This window comes from Gekko japonicus, unplaced genomic scaffold, assembly GCF_001447785.1.
Source record: "Gekko japonicus isolate JY-2015 unplaced genomic scaffold, Gekko_japonicus_V1.1 scaffold121, whole genome shotgun sequence".
Taxonomy (NCBI): domain Eukaryota; kingdom Metazoa; phylum Chordata; class Lepidosauria; order Squamata; family Gekkonidae; genus Gekko; species Gekko japonicus.
In genome coordinates, this window is record NW_015174275.1 from 1,625,384 (window position 1) to 1,645,025 (window position 19,642).

Sequence of the window (19,642 nt, forward strand, 5' to 3'; positions counted from 1 at the left end):
ATTACCACTGTAACAATCTATATCCAAAAAGGTAAGCCTTCTGTTACCAGCCATAGTCTCGCTAAAACCAATTCACAAAGACAAATATAAATAATAATATTAACAAAAACATAAATCCATAATTTATTGGAGTAGGCATTTGAAGGAAAAGATGACATTATTGCAGAGGTATATTGAGATGGAGTTCCAGCCAGGAATTTCTCTAGGGTGTGCCAGCCTGCGCTGGTGCACTGAATCCCCCCTCCCAACACATAAGAACATAAGAGATGCCAATGTTGGATCAGGCCAAAGGCCCATCCAGTCCAACACTCTGTATCACACAGTGGCCAGAAATACCAGTGCCATCAGGAGGTCCACCAGTGGGGCCAGGACATTAGAAGCCCTCCCACTGTTGACCCCCCCCCAAGCACCAAGATGACAGAGCATCACTTGCCCCAGAGCCCCTATCTATACCTTGTGGCTAATAGCTACTGATGGACCTCTGCTCCATATCTATATACTAATACCGAAGTACCCTCCTGGTGTGCAGATAGCTAAATCCGCACACCGGGGGCACCCAGGGGGGAGAGAGAGTTTTGGGCATACGTGGGGCGGTCCCCACATCTGCACAAAAATCAGAAACCCTGAAAAAAAATCGGGGGGGGGGATGTTTAAATCCCCCCGAAACTGGCAGAGCGTCCCCTGCGCATGTGCAGGGAATGCTCTGCGAAGTCCGATGCCGCTTGGGGGGGCGGGGAAAGAACAGTGAGGGGGGAAGGGGAAAAAACGGCGAGGGCCGAGCGGCAGGCCCTCGCTTCAGAGCGGGGGCGGGAGGGGGAAAAGGGCAGCGAGGGGGGAAAGAGCAGCTTCGGAGCCGGGGGGGGACAGACAAGGGGGGTACGAGCCGTTGCTGTTGGCAGCGGCGGCAGCAGGGGGAATGGGAGAAAGGGAGAAGCCTTGGAGGGCCGGTGGCTAGAGCCACGGATGTTGTTGCTGTCGGGGGGGGGGAAGCCCGGCAGCCTGGAGCCGCACAGGGCTCACTGCTGTTGCTGCTGGTGGTTGCGGTGGTGAGGGGGAGAATCCTTGGAGGGCCGGTGGCTAGAGCCACGGCTGTTGCTGCTGTCGGGTGTGGGGAGGAAGCCTGGCTCCTCCTCCGCATGGAGCTCCCCCCCGCAAGTATTGCGGGTTCTCTTTCTTGTGCTTATCTAATTCCCTTTTGAAGCCGTCCATGCTTGTAGCCGCCACCCTGTGGCAGTGAATTCCATGTGTTAATGACTCTTTGGGGGAAGAAGTACTTCCTTTTATCTGTTCTAACCCGACCGCTCAGCAATTTCATGGAGTGCCCACGAGTTCTTGTATTGTGAGAAAGGGAGAAAAGTACCTCTTTCTCTACCTGCTCTTTCCCATGCATAATCCCATGCATAATAACACAGAGCTTCCCCCCACCAGTGCAGGGGTGCGAGCTGCCTAACCTAGGCTGGCCCCACCCCCACAGCTGGGTCCTGTGAGCCCAATAAAGGGGGCGCTGGTGCCCATGCCCAGCAGTCCTTGACCCTGCTGCCCATGAGGTCTTCAAGGAGCTGCCGCCTGCTGCCTGGTCTGCATGAGTCACCCCATTGATTTTCTCCCCTCCATGTGAGCCTCTGAGGCCAGCGTTGCCAAGGGGGTGCAATCCAGGCTCTGGGGCTCTTGAGCAGGCAGCCAGGGGTGGAGAGAGCCCAGGCACATGTGCTCTCCTTCCTCCCTCCCCAGCGGCAATGTGGACTGGCATCCCTCCATGGGCCTCTGCAGCCAGACACAGTGTGTTGTGTGGGGCCCGGCAACAGGGGAGCCAGGGATGAAAGTGGGGGGGAGGCCATGTGTGCCCTCCTTTCTCCCCCTTGGTAATGTGGCCAAGTGCCCCTTGTGGGCTTCCCACAGGGGTGAGTGTGCATGCCAGGAATGGAGGTGGGAAGCAGGTGTTCTCTAAGCCCCTCCCCACTGCTGCATGGGCCAACTTGGCTTGGAGAAGGCATTTGTCTCTTTAAATCCCTTCTCCAAGCCAAACTGGCCTGCACAGCAGTGGCGGAGCTTGGAGAAGGGATTTAAAGAGAAAAAATGCCTTTGCCAAGCTGGCCAGTGCAGCAGCGGGGCGGGGGCGGGGGCTTGGGGAATGCATTTAAAGTTAAAGATAAATGTTTTCTCCAAGCCCACCCCCACGTGGGCTGGCTTGGTTTGGAAAAGGCATTTGTCTCTTTAAATCTCTTCTCCAAGGTGAGCTGGCCTGTGCAGCAGCGGGGGTGGGTGGGGGTGGGCTGGAGAACGCATTTAACTTTAAATGCGTTCTCCAAGCCCTGCCATTGCGCAGGCTGACTTGGCCTGATGAAGGGATTTAAAGAGACTTTTTTTGTTTCTTTCTCTTCCTTCCACTCCTCTCTCTACATCTATTTGCTTTCTTTCCACCTCTCTCTCTCTCTCTCTTTCTGTCTTTTGCTTTCTCTTTCTTTCTGTCTCTTTGTCTTTCTCTGTCTCTCTGTCTTTCTTTTCTTTGTCTTTCTCTCTCCATCTCTCTGTCTCTTTCTTTCTTCCTTCCTCTGTCTTTCTCTTTCTGTTTTAGTCTCTTTCTCTCTTTCTGTCTCTCTCCCCCTTTCTGTCTTTGTCTTTCTGGTAATTAAGGGAAGAGAGATTAAATTTCAAGTTTTTGTAATTTTTTTTTTTTATGTCGGCTCGCTAGCACCATTTTTAGCTCATTGGGTAAAATATTTGCTCATGGGACTGCACACCTTAGATGGAATACTGGTTTCAGGCATATAATAGTAAAGAGTCTCTCCACTCGGCCTTTCCCATCCTCAGTATCCTGTGCTGACCAAAATTTGATACTTTGGCATAGTAATCTTCTAGTAATGCTGACAGCTATTCCTGGGCTCAAAGTTGCTCTCCAGTGTGCTTCACCAATCACAGTCGGTGCAGGTATAGCTGAAGCTCAGAAAGTAGCAGTGAGGGCACAAAGTTCCAGATGTGGGGGGGAACAGTAATGGGGGGGGGTTTGTTTCCCAAAACCTCATTATAGGTAGAACTGAATTCTCAGCTCCACTGATGTTTAGGGCCAGCTCATAAGGAGTTCACCTAGTGCTGTCACTCCTCACCATAACTGCCTCCTTACCTTTCCCCCAAATGTATATGGCAGCAGCAATATGAAACCTGCTTTTCGAGGCTGCCTTTCACCCCGTCATTTGGAATGCTGAAGTAACTGAGGTACCACATCAGGGGTACCAACCACTGGAGTGCTTAGTATGGAAGTCCTATGGAAACTACATGTCCCATGATCCCTAGTGCTTAAGGATGCTGCATTTTCAGCACACCAAGATCCCACCCAGATCTTTTAGAGGGACTTCCTACAAAACACCTCCATTATTGCTGCTGCCACATAAATGTATGAGAAAGAAGGCAGCAGAGCAGGGCTCAGGGAATCACAGAAAGTTTAGTGGGTAGCAGTAAGGTTCTGCTGTACTCCTGAGATCATTGGGAGGGTAAAGTGCTTCATATTTTGGAGCAGCCTCAAAAGAAGTTCTTGTCCAATGTTTTGGACTAGGGTTCCCAAATCGGGCCGGGGGGTGGGGAATCCCCAGCTTTGATGGCCCGATTTTCAACGGGACGAAAATTGGGCCCGGGGGAAACCCCACCCCCGCGTGCGCGTCACCCGGAAGTGACGTCGCACGCTGGGGGCGGGGCCACACCATTTGAGGGGAAAACTCTTTGTTTTCCCCTCAAATGGCGTGGCCCCGCCCTCAGTGTGCGACGTCACTTCCGGGTGACGCGCACGCGGTGCGCTATGCATGCGCACATGCCTCAGACGCCGGCCGGGAGCCCCCTGCTCCCGGCCAAAAGTTATTTGGCAACCCTATTTTGGACAATAATTTTTATTAGCCAAACCCGTTCTGAATAAAGTCTAGTAACTTACCCTCACAGGCAGTTGCATTTGAGAGTGTTCAGATCAGTGGTCCCCGGCCACATTTATTTGCTTCCCTGGCATGAGGCCTGCCCCTCAGGGAAGCATGCATCTTGCCCATTCTCCTGGCGGTGATGGTTTCAACATGGGAATCACCTTCTGATCACAATCCCCACTTTCCCTTGCCCAGTTTCCTGAAACATAGGGCAGGTGCCACATTGGGAAATAGTGCTCAGAAGACATGTCTCCAGTGACATGTCAAAGACTTGTCAAAGAATCATATGTGGCTCCTGAGCCACTGAGTATCACTGCCATAGATGACTCAGAAAGCTATCATCCCACATCCCCCCCTCTGTGCTAATCACTGTCCGCTATCTAAAAAATGTGAAAGGATTAGATTTATTGAGTTTTGCCGTTCCTATAACCTTGGGCTGAACATTTCTATGTACCTTCTCATCATATGTTTCTCAAAAACGTATCCCCCCACTTACTTTTCTAACCATCTAAAAACAGGGTAAGTTTGAAACATCTCAGTGGTTACCCAAAGAAATCTTAAGACTGCTCACTTAATGAGTCTAAACCAGAATATAAGTTTACTCACTGGATACCTTTTGGCTGCATGATTTGGTACAGCTTTCCAGAAAGCTGCAGTTATATTTTAGCAAATCTCGTGCAGGAGAAGTTTAGTTTCAATATGGAAGCCAGCAAAAACAATTATAAAGGGACGTTTTAATACTGCAAGATCATTTAGGAATAAACAGAGAAGATTAAAGTATGTAGAGACCTTTAGGAGCTGGAAAAAGTACAAAGAATTTTAAAAATGAACTGTGAGATCTTGATAGATGGCAAATGGTAGGAGAAGCTAGAACAGAAAGAAAAAACAGGTTAGTTGCTACCATACAATGGGAGTGTAGGGAGAAAAGGCTAGAATGTAGATTGCTCATATACAAGAATCCTTTATGATATTCTGTGCTTTCAGAAAGAACATTATGCATCTGAAAACTGACATCAGCAGGGGCGGGCATGAACAGCAAAAACACGGTTTGGTTTGTGGTTCATGGTGTGCGTGGTTCGCGAACCATGGACCATCATGAGCCTTTTTGTGCTAGATGAACTAGTTCAGTTCCTGAAGTTCTTGACATGGTAGAACACACGCCCCATCCAGAGAGGGGTAGCCCAGTAGGGGGAGGTTGACCTTCAGGAAGGCCAACTCACCCACCCTGGCCAGGTACAGGTGGGGGCTGAGAATGTCTTCCAGATGGGAAAACACCCTCTGAGTCTGGACACTGTTGGGAGGGCAAGGGAGGTTCAGCCAGATGGCAGCCTTGCATTTCCAGTACTCCAGGGGATTGGTGGGAGCGAGCTCAGGGGACTCATCAAGGTACTCCCTCACCATCACCTCTGCTGAATCTTCCGCCATTGCACGTCTGGCAACCCCATTGCTGCTGACCTCCCATTTCACCACCGACAACCAGAAGAGAGGCTTCTCCCTTGTCGGACTCTTTTGAGGCAATCAGGAGGAGTGTGTGTGTCGGTCTGAGGGAAACAGACAAGTTCACTTGGGAAGTGAAGGGACACAACTCCTTGCCCTTACTGTGTACCATCACATCTGAGGAAAAGTTCAGAAAATAGAACTTAAAGTCTAAGTGCCAGCTCTAGCTGAATCCCGTTTATTCACAGTCTCCAGAACTGTTTAGGTTTTACAGAAGAGTCTGGACAGGAGGTTGAAAACTGTCAGTCTAGCCAAACAGAAAAAGGATTATCGCTCGTAGAAAGAGGAGGATATTTCTTAACCCAGTTATTCAGAGGGTTCAACTCAGAAGGGACCCCTGGTTTGTGTAAAAAGGGAAATGGTCTTAGACTCCTCATGAATAAAAAAGGGAAAGTTATAATCCTACAAGGGAAGTATTTAAATACAGGGAGAAAGTACTAACTGTACAGGAAACTAAGGTCCCAATCACACGCAGAATGAGCCACGTGATAGGCTAATCCGGGTGGATTTTAAGGGTGCAATCACACGGGAACATCTGGCAGGCGTCCCGCACCTGTCACCAACCCATTTTGCACCGCCAAAGAAGTGGAGTTAAAAAATACTGGGGAAAGTGCAGTATCAAACGGATTTGTGATGGGCCGCAGATGGATTTCCCCGTGTGATCGCTCCAGTGTGTTCCCATTGTGTCAGTGATCCCTTGTTGAAGCACACCGGAAACATGCAGTGAAGCAAAAAACCCCGATTCACCCGCCGTTGTCTGATCACACCGTGGTGGGTCAAATTACCACGGAGCAAATAGCCTCGCTTCCCCCCCCCCGGCGTTATCTGGCATGTGTGACCGCACTCTAAGATAGTTTTATGAAACTTTATTAAGACACATTGTTGCTGAAAGAAATCTCCAAGACAAACAAATCTCTCACAGTTAAGAACTGAGTCTCTAATATAAGCTTCCATTATACTCTGTTGCCTGTTCAAAATATTTGTACAAACAACCAAATTTACCTCAACTTCTCCTCCTCTTCCCTATTCCTAACTCAACTGTGCCTGTTCAATAAAACCAACCTTTCTGTTTGAACTTTACTCCGTGTCAAGTGCTATTTCCAAAGGGATTTATAAGAGGGCTCCTACTGAGTTACAATAAATCTCTGGCCTGGGCAGAAGCCAAATAACTTCTCTATCACAGGGCGGGACACACAGAAAGTTATAATTCTATCATTCAAATATGTGATGAAGAGGCTGCTCAGTCAGAGTGAGGAACAGTGTTTTGGTGGGAAAATCTGCCTCACAGAGAAGAAGAGGCAGGGGTCCGTCATAGCCAGCACCCAGTCCAGCCCTAAATCATGGGGACGACTTGCCCTAGGCTGGCCTCATGGGTGCAGAGCACGTTGGTGGTGCCCTGGAAAGGCTTGAGACATGCACCATTTTGGAGAGGGTCATGCAGCCATTGGCACTATTGCTGAGCTCCTCTTCCCCGTGCAGGATGGTCATGGAGGTGACATCCTACACCACACTCTTCTGCTTCACCAAATGTGCAATCATGGCACAAGTGGAGTTCAAGCAGATCGGTAAATCCAGGATGAGCCAGTGTCCAGGCTCCTCCCCTGCCTCTTGTGCAGCAGATGGGCAGACTAGATGATGCATGGTAAGTGGGTGACCAGCACCAGATCCCTAGCAAGGCCTGCATCCCAGGTGGCCTTAAAAGTGCTCCCCAGCCTCAGAGCATTCTTTACCACCAGCCGAAGCATGTGCGCCAGGCAGACTACGTCATTGAGGTGTGCACCCTTCGCTGCTGCCAGAATGTTAGTGCCGGCATCTGTAACCATGTAGCCACAGTGTTGCTGCCGCACACCCACTCCCACTAATCTTACCACAGCAGTGATGTTTTGTGATGTGTGGTCTGCATCCAATCCCTGCACATGTAGCAGAACAACTATGTAGCAATGGAACTGCCCCCTTCTGGGGCCTGGGCTGTACCCCAATAGTCCAGACAGGTAGCAGTGCTGCTGGCTCCTCCAGAGTTATGCTGTGGAGTGCATGGTTCTGCCTTGCGATCTGAAGAGCTCACCCTTGACAGAGCAGTGCATGGTGGGCAAGATTTATCAGCTCATGGTCCTCCATGAGGGGATGGAGTACCAGGGAGCCAGATGTTGCAGCAGCTGGCGAAAGGCTATGTCCTCCACAAGGAAGAGTTGGCCATCCACAGCAATAATCTTGCTGACAAGGCAAGTGACTGCTTCCTGGGCCCTCCATGTAGCCCTTCTGGACGGCACTGTCAGCGTCCCAGGACTGGAGAGGGTGGGAGGAGGGAGAGCTGCTTCCTGGCACTAGACTGGGAGGGGCCACGGAGGGGTGTACTGGAGACAGGAGCAGCAACAGGGAGTTGTGTGGAAGGGAAGGATGCTCCAGAGGAAGTAAACCTCTGAAACCCAGTGCTAGGAGGCATTATCTTGTTTGTAGGCCGCTATGTGAAACAAGATGTGGGACCAGATGGACCATTGGCCTGGTGCAGCAGGACTCTTATATTCTTAAGAAACTGGCCTGCTCAGACCCCTGATGTGAAGGAGAATGAGATGCACACCCTATGCAAGCTCTCCCATGCAGCAGAGGGAGGAGGTAAAATCCCTTTGTCTTTGGCTGTGGAACTCAGGGTAAGAGCCTGATGAGCAGTTCCCTGTACACCTAGGTGATCAGAAAGTACAAATCCCAGAAGTCAGCAGTTTCATGGTGGGGAGAGGGGAAGAACTCCTAATGAGAATTCTCCTCATATGTTCCCTTATAGACCTTCACAAACTGTCAAGGAGCATTTTCTACCTAATGTAATGTTTGTCTTTACATTACCTACAAATAATGGGTTGTCTCCAGTGGATTTTCATAAGCAGGAAGGGACTTTCTCACCCCCACTATCTTGGTGCAGCTCAAAGTGCTCCCCAAAATGCTGGTTCTGGGGGACACCGGACACCCCAGGAGTAGCTTGAGAGTGAATCTGAGATGGAAGAGGGATGCAACAAACATCTGTTCGTGGAAATCTACCACTGGATCCAACCCAATAAATGGAAATAAGTGAACTTGACTAGAAAGCATTCCAGATTGGCAAAGAGGGCACACAGATGGAACACAGGAAGGACAACGCATTAAGATCATCTGATACTGATTTCAATTAGATTTATAAGCTCCAGTTTGTTGTTCAATAGATTTTATTAGAAGAACTCACTGGAGAGAAACAGAACCTGTGCAATTAATTTTAAAAGAACAAATTCTGACTAAAAGGAATCAGAAAGTATTGCTAGAATTTATATTATGCTATGGCTTTAGTAAGAGAGACTTTAAAATATCACTGAAATGAAAGTGTATAACTGGAATGCTCTTTTCAACTTGTATGAGTGTGTACTTGTATCTAGTCTTAAAATGCCCACCAGGCGCCTAGTAATAAAAACTGAACTTAATAAAATTACAAATTAAAACAACAATAATTTAAAACACACAAAAACATCAGTTACATTAAATCTAACTCTCACAGTCAGTCAATTGAGTTCAAAGGCCTTTTTAAACATGTCCAGCTTAGTTCAGAAGGTCTCTAAGGTCAGCAACCACTCACTTCCAGAGTTTGTTTACAGCAACTGAAAAAGCCCTCCTTCCCATGGGTCCTGACTCCTGACCAACCTCACTTCAAATTAGGTTGGTTTCCACAGGAAAGCACCACCTCTGGACATTAAAAGCTTTTGGCTGGTTGCTACATAACAGTATGAAGAAGTGACAGATGTATTAAGTACCATCAGTATACCTGTAGGAGCTAAGATACACGTGGCTAGAGTCCAGAAAAGCTGATCAGTATGGGATATTGCGTATACCACAGAAAAGAGTGGCCATTTATTAAATATTGCAGGAATCGTAGGCAAGAATTTATTCATTTGATATTATAGGTGTTAAAAACCTCTTCCATTATTAAATAATATCTCAGAATGGTTATTATATAAAATTTATTTATTGTCTACTATCTGGTATTTTGTAATACCTTTGGAACAATAAAAGCAGCATGTCTCTTGCTTCCACGAATAATAAATTTCTGTTCATTTCTTTTTACAAACAAAACAGCTGCACTAGTGCAAAACTTTGAACATGTGTTAAGTTGACAATTATGTGCAGTACACAATTAAGGTACTCATTCTTCATCTTCATCTTCTTCACCTCTAGGACGGAAATTCAGTGTGTTTTGTCCTCTCTCGGGGTCTTGCATTCGGAGGATGCGAATAAAGCGACTGGTAGGCAAGGAACTATTATAAAACAGAACAAAGGTAATCAAATCATGGTTTCTCCTTGAGCAACTCCTACCCTTCAACCATGCTAGTTCTCCATTTCCGATCTAACTAGACTGATAATGACACTTTAAACTGATGAGCAAATCCTCACTAAATGGTACAGACATTACTTTAATTGAGATTTTCTTATTAAACTTTTTAGTTGCTTTGATAAGGAATGTTGCTTGCAGCCACAAAACAATCCCTGACTGGAAAAGTTGGTGAAGTGATGGGGCACAGTGCGGCATAAAACGGCTATCATCTGTTGAGCTTTTTCATGTTCCAATTTCTTATTTCTGCACGAGTGAATTTACAGGCTTGTCACAAGCTAATAGCAGAATAATGGTGACAATGTACACTTTCCAGCTGCAGGCACCAAAAGTTTATGGGTGCTGTCTCATGGCTCCTATGGCATTCAGAGTTTTGGAGGAAATGCCATAGGGAGCTTCTGCAATCTCCTTCCTTGGAGTTCACACCAAAAGGCTGCAGAAACTTGCTTTAAATACAGCAGGAGCTGATACTGTGCAAGTATACTTGGCATCTGCCAATTGGAATGGAAACTATTTTTTTAAAAAAAGGATGTGGGGGATTGTAAGCTTCATCAGAGAAGGAGAATGGACTAGGAGTTCTTCTATTCCAAACCTAAAATTGACTGTACATGCATACTACTTCAGATCCCTTGTAAGAGTTTCAAAAATACTACAGTGATTTTAGTACATACATCTGACTGGACAGGAAGCCAAGATACAAATGTTGTAAATAAATAAATTTTAGTAGATTACTAACGAGAATTTACAGACCTCAACCTCTAGGACTATCAGATAGACTTCTGCTGCATCACCTCGAAAATGGGGTTACACTTACCTGTAACCATGGTTTATCAAGTGGTCTTCTGCACAGGCACGCATGGGAACTGAGTGAGCATGGGCCAGCTGCAGAAAAGATTTCCACGCTTTCTAATAGACTAGGAGCGCCCCTCCTCTCTCTGGTGCTTTCCCACCCAAACAATCACATGACAGAAGGAGGGGAACGACTCTCTCAGTTCTCTCCATGGCACCGCCAGAGACTCTAAGATGCCAAGGTTTCCAGAGAGCTCACAGTGGGGCAGGAGGGAGGGATGTGTGCCTGCACAGAAGACCACTCAATGAACAATGGTTACAGGTAAGTGCAACCCCATTTTCATAAGAACATATAAGAACATAAGAGACGCCAATGTTGGATCAGGCCAAAGGCCCATCCAGTCCAACACTCTGTGTCACACAGTGGCCAGAAATACCAGTGCCATCAGGAGGTCCAGCAGTGGGGCCAGGACATTAGAAGCTCTCCCACTGTTGACCCCCCCCCCAAGCACCAAGAAGACAGAGCATCACTTGCCCCAGAACCCCTAGCTATACCTTGTGGCTAATAGCCACTGATGGACCTCTGCTCCATATGCTTATCTAATTCCCTTTTGAAGCCGTCCATGCTTGTAGCACCCACCACTTCCTGTGGCAGTGAATTCCATGTGTTAATCACTCTTTGGGTGAAGAAGTACTTCCTTTTATCCGTTCTAACCCGACCGCTCTGCAGTTTCATGGAGTGCCCACGAGTTCTTGTATTGTGAGAAAGGGAGAAAAGTACCTCTTTCTTTACCTGCTCTTTCCCATGCATAATCTTATAAACCTCGATCATGTCACCCCTCAGTCGTCTTTTCTCCAAGCTAAAGAGCCCTAAGCGCTTTAACCTTTCCTCATAGGGAAAGTGTTCCAACCCTTTTATCATTCGAGTTGCCCTTTTCTGCACTTTTTCCAAAGCTATAATATCCTTTTTAAGGTGTGGTGCCCAGAACTGCACACAGTATTCCAAATGAGGTCTCACCATTGATTTATATAGGGGCATTATTATATTGGCTGATCTGTTTTCAATACCCTTCCTAATAATCCCCAGCATAGCATTGGCCTTCTTTATTGCAGTCACACACTGTCTCGACATTTTCAGTGAGTTATCCACTACAACTCCAAGATCTCTCTCTTGCTCAGTCTCTGCCAGTTCAGACCCCATCAATGTGTATTTATATTTAGGATTTTTGGCTCCAATGTGCATCACCTTGCACTTGGCCACATTGAACCCCATTTGCCATGTTGACGCCCACTCGCCCATCCTTGACAGATCCCCTTGGAGTGCCTCACAATCCTCACTGGTTTTCACCACCCTGAACAACTTTGTATCATCCGCAAATTTAGCCACTTCACTGCTTACTCCCATCTCCAAATCATTAATGAACAAGTTAAAAAGCAGTGGACCAAGTACTGATCCCTGCGGTACCCCACTGCTTACCATGGCTTCTGTGCCACATGGGGAGAATAGCAAGTTCACTGAGTGAGGGAGGTGGGTGTGAATCTCTCAAAGGAAGGGACCACAGAGGACCACTTTCTTAATGGGTGCTTAGCGTCACAGAATGACTTTCACCCATAACTGTCTTATAACAGAGCAGCCAGCTCTGTACAAGTGTCCCAACTGAACTACATGCAGGGACATGGCAAAGAAAAAACGGCACTCTGTTGAAGAGAGCCCTGACACATAAAGTAGCATTGAACAGCTATGCACTCAACACAGAATGTAGGGTCCTCTGCCGATCCAGAAGGATGGGTTGCTTGAGGACAATGACCATGTGTGACATGAGGAGTGAGAGACAATTCCTGGCAGGGGATCCCTTGTGAAACTTCATGAATGGAGGGGGCATAAGTTAGAACCCTCAATATCTCCAGACCACAGTTGGAATGGCTGCATACTAAAAAAAACCCATTCTAAATGAAGCACCATGGAAGTGGAAAAATAAAACAAGGGATAATACCCCTGATTTGTAGCATCATCAGAACTCCAACAAGGGAGAAGACGATCCAGGTAGTCAGTTGTGTTGGTCTGAAGCAGTAGAACAAATTTAGAGTCCAGTGGCACTTTTAAGACCAACAAAGATTTATTCAAGGTATGAGCTTTCGTGTGCAAAACACACTTTTTCAAATACAGTGGAATGGGAAGGTAAGATGCAAACTTATAGATGGGCTATAGACGGAGAAGAAGGTTAAAGTGTATTTGCTGCAATCCTTGGCCAAAACAGAATCAACAGTTTAATTTGTTTAATTTTTCTATGGCTTGATTATAAGGAATACGTTGGAATTCAATACTCCACTGGTCTAAATATCTAATCTAATAGATTTTCTATATCTGTTTTCTATATTTTGTGAATGGAAGCTCAGAGGCAGATTTTCCCTCCAGAGCTCTCTACATATGAGCATATACATTCCCGCTACTGCTGTAGACCAGAGAACACTGGAGTACAATATATCATATTACATGGGGGTGGCAGGAGCAAACTTGGATCTAGGACCCTATTTGATACTTCCTTTTTAAAATTAAAGTTGCGTTCAAAGAAAAAGATTTCTACAGCCTCAATTTAATTTTCTATACCCCTTCATTTCCCTGATTCAGTATTCCCACTGACATTATTAAACTTCATCCAGCAAGCGTTTACACGCTGCAAGCTTTTAAGAGGCAAATTTAAATTATATCATGTTTCTGGGTTTTCCAGTTAAAAACCAGTGTGTTCAGCAGTATAGAAGATGTGTACAGTGGGACACAGAAGGGGAAAAACACTACTAAAATCCTAGGCAGTACACATGAAAAGAACTGCTGCTGACATCTCACAGTTACTTGCTTCAAGCCAGAAAAACAGATGAACAAATTACCTCATATTCTGTGGCGTGAGCAAAATAAATTGACGATAACGTTGAGAATCTGCCATCTTAAGCATCATGTCCATTGCAATTCTTCTGTTAATCATATCCTATACGATACAAGGAAAATTATGAAGCATCTCATCATATAAACAAATTTAATTCAAGTTTAAATACATAACATGTTGTAGCACAGAGCTGAGATCCAAAGACCAAAGCAAAGAACACAGGTGTGGGGGATCCAATGGTGCAGGGCAGGGGGAATGCAATGTCTCTGGATTCCCTTCGATGTAGTGATGGACCACCATGAGAGCCATGAGTGAATCTCCTGAAATCTTCAGCCATGGTGGGGAAGGCTCCAATTGCTTGGACCAGCACCATAGGAGGAGGGTTAAACCCATTTCCATGCATAGTTTTCCCTCCTGCTCCCAAGCTATTAGCTCTGCTGGGCAACATACATGCCTACATTTAGTATGTATGGATGTGGGGTTGTGTGTTTAATAGGATGTTTATGAGCTTGAAGGGAGAGTACAGATGAAAGATGCTGCCACTCATCCCAAGGATTTCAGTTTCATGAACAGGTGCTGACGTCTCAGGAAGCTGCCACAGCCAAGGTAGACGGCAACTCTCCAGGATGGCAGACTAGTATAACTTATAAACAATCTTTAGTTCCAGGGGAAAGGCAACTTTTCTGAAGGTAAGCAAGTACAGGTTGGGAATACTCGGCAGAGCAGACCTCTTGTAACTCTATATATTTCACCCTGAGTTTTGTGATGGAAGAAAAGTGGCATATCAATTTCTAGACTAAGCATCAGAATGAGCACATTAAAACTGTACCATAAAGACATCAAATTCATCCAAACATCTGAAAGGAGATTCAGCAATTGACCACAGGGAAAGGATGAAGCACACAGTAGAGAAGGAACGTTCACCCCCCGATAAAGACTTCATGTCATCTAGAGCGGCCTTGTTTCCCTCTCCAGGTTGAACCTTCAGTTTTATAAAGAAAGAGAAGTATTATTATTATTAGAAACTAGCTGAAAAAATACATATTCCCAAAAAAGAGACTATTTCTCTAGCATAGCAGTGTGTATTCACATTGTGAGGGAATCTGTTGTTCATGCAGTGGAAGGGATCCTGTGTTTGGTGACTCCTTCTATGTATTCCACTTTATGTACTGAAGAGGGATCCTCTCCCCATTTCAAATGTATACTGGCTGGGGAAAAATGGCTCTATTTGTTTAGAAACACACACACAGAATGGACTTCACGGGAGCAGAAGGTAAAAGAAGTTTTTAACTGTTAAGGAACACTGACTATGAGCTACCGAGTTGCATGGAAGTCCAACATAGCCACATTTAAGTTCAAAAGGGGCAAATTCTCAAATATGGTGATTAGTTAAAAAGAAACTGAAAAGAGTTGGGAAGGTCAAATATCTTCAGGATGCCTCTTTGCTAAAGGGACAATTTTACTGAGGATGCTTTGGCTTGAACTAAACAATCATTGGAAGGCACTTTCTAGACCAGAAATTATTATCAGTGAAATATCATTTGGCGTGTGATTGCATCTTTGGAGGCCTCATTTTTACTTTAGTGGTTTCACTTTGGAACAATTCTTTTCTGGTCCATTCTGTATCCATGTTGCATAATTGTCTAATTGTATTATATTATGATATAAGCCAACTTGTTCCTCATTGTGTTTGACCTCTGAAGAATGTCTATACAGGCTGAAATGCGTCCGGTCAAGTCCACTGGTTCTCGTTAGATTTTGGCATTTTTACATGAGGTGTGATTGGGCCCTTATATGTTTTTTAATTCTTTGCTAATAAATACATGTATCTTTTTATATTATACACATTAAGGTTTTTATCTGTTTGACTTACCTCTTTAGGTTCTTGATCCTAGGTTTCAGGGTTAAGTCCCTCCCCCTTTTTTGTCCCTAGTTTAACTATTTTTGACACAGGTTTTGCAGAGTTTTTCATTTATTGTTTCCTTATTGTATACCTCACTATTTTGTTTTTGAAAACGTTGACTCAGCATGCAGTTTGGGCTGGATGACGGGGTCTCTTTTCCATATGATTCATGGTGGACTCAGCACCACCACTGCAGCACTTATGTGTTGGAGATCCTAATAAGCCTATTTTATATCTCAACAGAGGTGGACATGATTTGTGTATGGAAGATATTCTTCCTTCTTGGAGGGTTAGAATAACTTTCCATAAGGCCTGCCTTCAAATGTGGTCAGGAGTAATCAATCTCAGGATGTGGGTCATCCAGAGAGCACGATTATCACAAGTAATCATAATGAGGGACATTAATTTATTCATAGATATGTAACAAATACTTCAAAAGACGGCTATGTTTGAATGAAAACAGTGTTCACACTTCATTTCATGGTGTCCTGAAGTATAAGCCATTAATGACATATATGGATACAATTTATGTTAACTAAATTGTATGGCAGAGTTACACACAGGAAGCATATAATAATATAAAATATGTAACCAAGCAGATACAATGGTTATGCAGACAGATGGGGCAATTATCTAAAATACTAATATCTAAATTTTCAATCCATTCAATTGCAGCTGGGGAGAGTACAAAGATCTCTGTCGCATCCCCCTGGAAAGCACGATGCTCACATTCCTGTGACAGATGGAAAATAGTTTGGCAGGCTGCACCACAATCGCATTCGGGTCCTAGTATTTTGCCCCATTTAAACAGCAGGTCTGCACAACTGCCAAAGCCTGTTCGTATTCTAGCTATCTTCCATACTTTACATGGCAAGTCAAATCCTACAGGCCTCTTTTGTTGGTGATAGTTATGAATATTGGGTGGAACTGATTTCATCCATCTTTGCAACCATTCATTCTCTAGATTGAAATAATTAAACTAGTGATAGAGGAGTGATGCTCCTGAAAACATTCTGAAAATGAATGATATTTTCACAGTGAGAGTGTTTGCTGAATTGCAAATAGTGCAGGCAAATAACAGAAACACAGACAGCCTCACAGAAATTAGGAATCCCCATTCTACCATGGAAGCTTTCTGAGTGTCTCCTTGGGCCAGTTACATACTTTTCAGCCTAACCTACTTTCCATGCTTATTGCTACAAGAATAAAATGGAAAGAAGAATGATGTAAACTGCTTTGGGTGCCCACTGGGGGGGAAAGGCAGGATATAAATGAAACAAGTAAGTAAATGAAGAAATGAATGAATGAATAAAGAAAGCAGAATCACTACAGCCTGAACAGCTATAAAACCCCAGTGTCCGAAGGAAGTGGTGTGCCTGTCATTTACAGTCCAGTAAGGAACATATTTTTGTAAAATTAATTGAGTGCGGCTAGAGTCTCTCTTGAGAGTGTGAGGACACCTGCAGGTTATAACCATCATGACAATTTTCCAAGTTAAGAAAATGACATGAGCAATTCAAGAACTCAACTAAATCCTGAGCTGTATGAAAACCTGAAATCAAAGAAATACATTCCAGTACTAATTTAAAAATGGTTCAATTAATACAGTTGTTTAATAGGACATTCCTCATTTACCAGCAAGAAAAAAAAAGTTCATCAAGAGGCAGAATATACTAGCCATTGTCTTGGAAAAAACATTTTGGTCAGTCAAAGTTTAAAAAGCTACTACCCATGTAAACTAGAGAAGGTAGTTTCAGACCTATTTATCCCAATGGGACTAAACCAGCTAAAATAAAAATAACTGAACTGGGTTAAGCTTGTCCTACTTTGTTACAATATAACAGCACTGTAGCTGCTTGCGCTTTTAAGTTGAGCATTTGAGAATGCAAACACAGATGTGGAGAGTATCTCAATAAAAGTCAGTATCTGTTCTCTCCTTAAAACAGCTCAGACAAAGCAGGATAGACTAGCCCTAAGAAGCAGTTGGCTAACATCTGTCAGTCATGTGGGGCAGGGGCACCATAAAACTCTCTGTGATTGGTGAAATCTCTCCTAGATGCTTATCTTGCTTCCATTTAATGTCTGAGCACCTGTAATTATGGAAAGCCTAGCAGCATCCTGAGAACTGGGCCCTCCATATGACTGGGTATTCACTCTTGCTGCTCTTCCACTACACCATTTCACTGCCAGGCTTGGTTCATTGTAGGAACTGGAAAAAAACTTTGAACAGCAACCAAAGAAGAAGATAAATCATTGCAAATTAATCCATAATGAAAATATAAAGTTACTTACTGTAATTGAGAGTTTTTCATTTTTGTGGTCAAACTCAATTTTTCCAGAAAATGACCTCTGACTTAACAAAGAATTAAAGTAGTATTTGCACCGCATAGTTAGGAACCTTCAGAATGAAAACAACAAACAAAACACCCACTGAAAATATATATTACAAAGGGATGTTGGGGGGGGGGTTCCACTTCCAAAACAGGTATACAGAATGCATTTCCATTTTTCAGTTTTACTATTCAAGGGATCATCTACTTGCTTTGAGTAGTTAAAAATTATGTGTTAATATGAGTCAATTACTAATTTAAAATATAATGAAATTCCAGTTCGATAAAGTGCTACAATTTCCTGAAAAACCAAGTACCTTGGAGGCAAAGTAGGGTATTACACACATTCTAAGAATTTATAATTATATTCCAAATTGGTACTTCTGGGACAATTCAGTACAACTGTACAGTATTTTGCAAGCATTATTCCACTCCCCAGGTGTATACTGTGGGAACAATGGTAAGCAGTTCTGCTATGCCCCATTTTATTCAATGGGCCTTACTCCCAAGGAAGTGTTCTGAAGGTTGCTGTGTCTCTGACAGGCTCTGCGTGCAGCAGTCATATTGCAGATATGGGGCGAAGACGGGGAGAAAATATACCCTAGGAGCTCTATTTCAAAATAAATGTCATAAGGTCCCAATGATAAACAGAATTGCCCTAATTGCTCTCCACATCACAATACCTCCAAAGTAAGGCAATTTTCAACTCTTAGTTAGACCTGTTTGGTATACATTTAAAAATTAAATACTACAGCTTGGTGCAGAAATAACACAGTCTATTTAGCTCACTGGAAGCATGACACAAAATAGTGTTCCAAGTCACTACTTACTAGATTAATTGTGCAATCCCAGACAGAGTTGCACCCTTCTAAATTTACAGAGGGGAATCGGCTTAGAGTGCAACTCTGCCTAGGATTGCAGAGTAGGTGTTACTACTTTACTTATAAATTTGTAGTTTACGGAATTCTCCTGTGTTGTCCCACTGATATTTTCTTATTGTGAATCCCCCCCCCCCCGCATAAGAATTAAAGCAACCATTGAGGGGACCCCAGAGAATACTGAAGAATGTATCGATTTATTATTGTATTACTCTGTTCCTTTCTCAAATTTTAAAGTGAGGCAACACCTAGACCTCAGAGTCTGCAAACCTTACACAAGGGGATCTGATTTGTGTAAACTACAATTAGAGTCAATGCAGATGTAGAGCTTATACCATGGCTATAATTAACCATAGAAGGAAAGTAGACATTCTTATAGGAGAGGGGACAAAGGAAGGGAACACACTGTTGTGTTGATTATTAGCTTCTAAAATTATAGCAAATGGCAGATATCCACAATTTGTGAATGGACTGAGTAGCCAAACTTTTTTTTTATTATTTATACTTTGCCATCTGCAAAGTCTAATCTTACCACAATGTTACCTGTATTTTATATTTATAACTTGCTTTTCTCCCCAATGGGGACACATATTGGTTTACAACATTGTTCTTCCCACCTCCATTTTATCTCCACAACAAAACCCCTGTGAGGTGCACCTGACCCAGGTATACCTGACTTGTATGGTTCCATAGCAGGAGGGGAGATTCAAACCTGGGTCTCTCGGGTTCCCCATGTCCCCAGCCATCCCTGCTGCTGAAACAGCAATGCTCCCCCTTCTGGGCCCAACTTAGGTGGCAGCGCTAGAGGAGGGTGGGGAGGGGGCATGGAGTCATAGCTGCACCCCAGGTGCTGAAGCAGCAGTGCTATAAGGGGGCAAAAGCCCGAGTTGTCATAGGAGCAGCCCAGTGAGTGGAGGAAAGGAAGAGCAACAGAGAAGGGGTGGGAAGGAGACAGAAAGGGGAAGAGTGACAGAGAAGGGATGCAGCAGAGCTGAGGAAGCAAAGGCAAAGGGTATGGGACGTCCCCTCTCAGCAAGTTTCTTCCATGGCTCCACTTGTATGTGTGTGTATATACACAGACCTATACATACAAGCAGGGGGCCTGGAAAGACTTGT

The 19,642-nt window shown here is 44.5% G+C and overlaps 1 protein-coding gene across 1 annotated transcript in view; it reads right to left on the reverse strand.

Annotated features, from left to right (window-relative positions):
* Nucleotides 1–9,378: 9,378 nt before the first annotated feature.
* Nucleotides 9,379–19,642, reverse strand: part of SMC6 (structural maintenance of chromosomes 6) — a 60,727-nt gene continuing 50,463 nt past the window's right edge. The window contains exons 24-27 of the mRNA XM_015423771.1: nt 17,611–17,716; nt 14,245–14,397; nt 13,420–13,517; nt 9,379–9,670 (exon numbers count right to left, since the gene is read on the reverse strand). Of these exons, the coding sequence (XP_015279257.1) occupies nt 9,559–9,670; nt 13,420–13,517; nt 14,245–14,397; nt 17,611–17,716 (469 nt within the window). The 3' untranslated portion in view covers nt 9,379–9,558. The remainder of the gene's footprint in view (nt 9,671–13,419; nt 13,518–14,244; nt 14,398–17,610; nt 17,717–19,642) is intronic.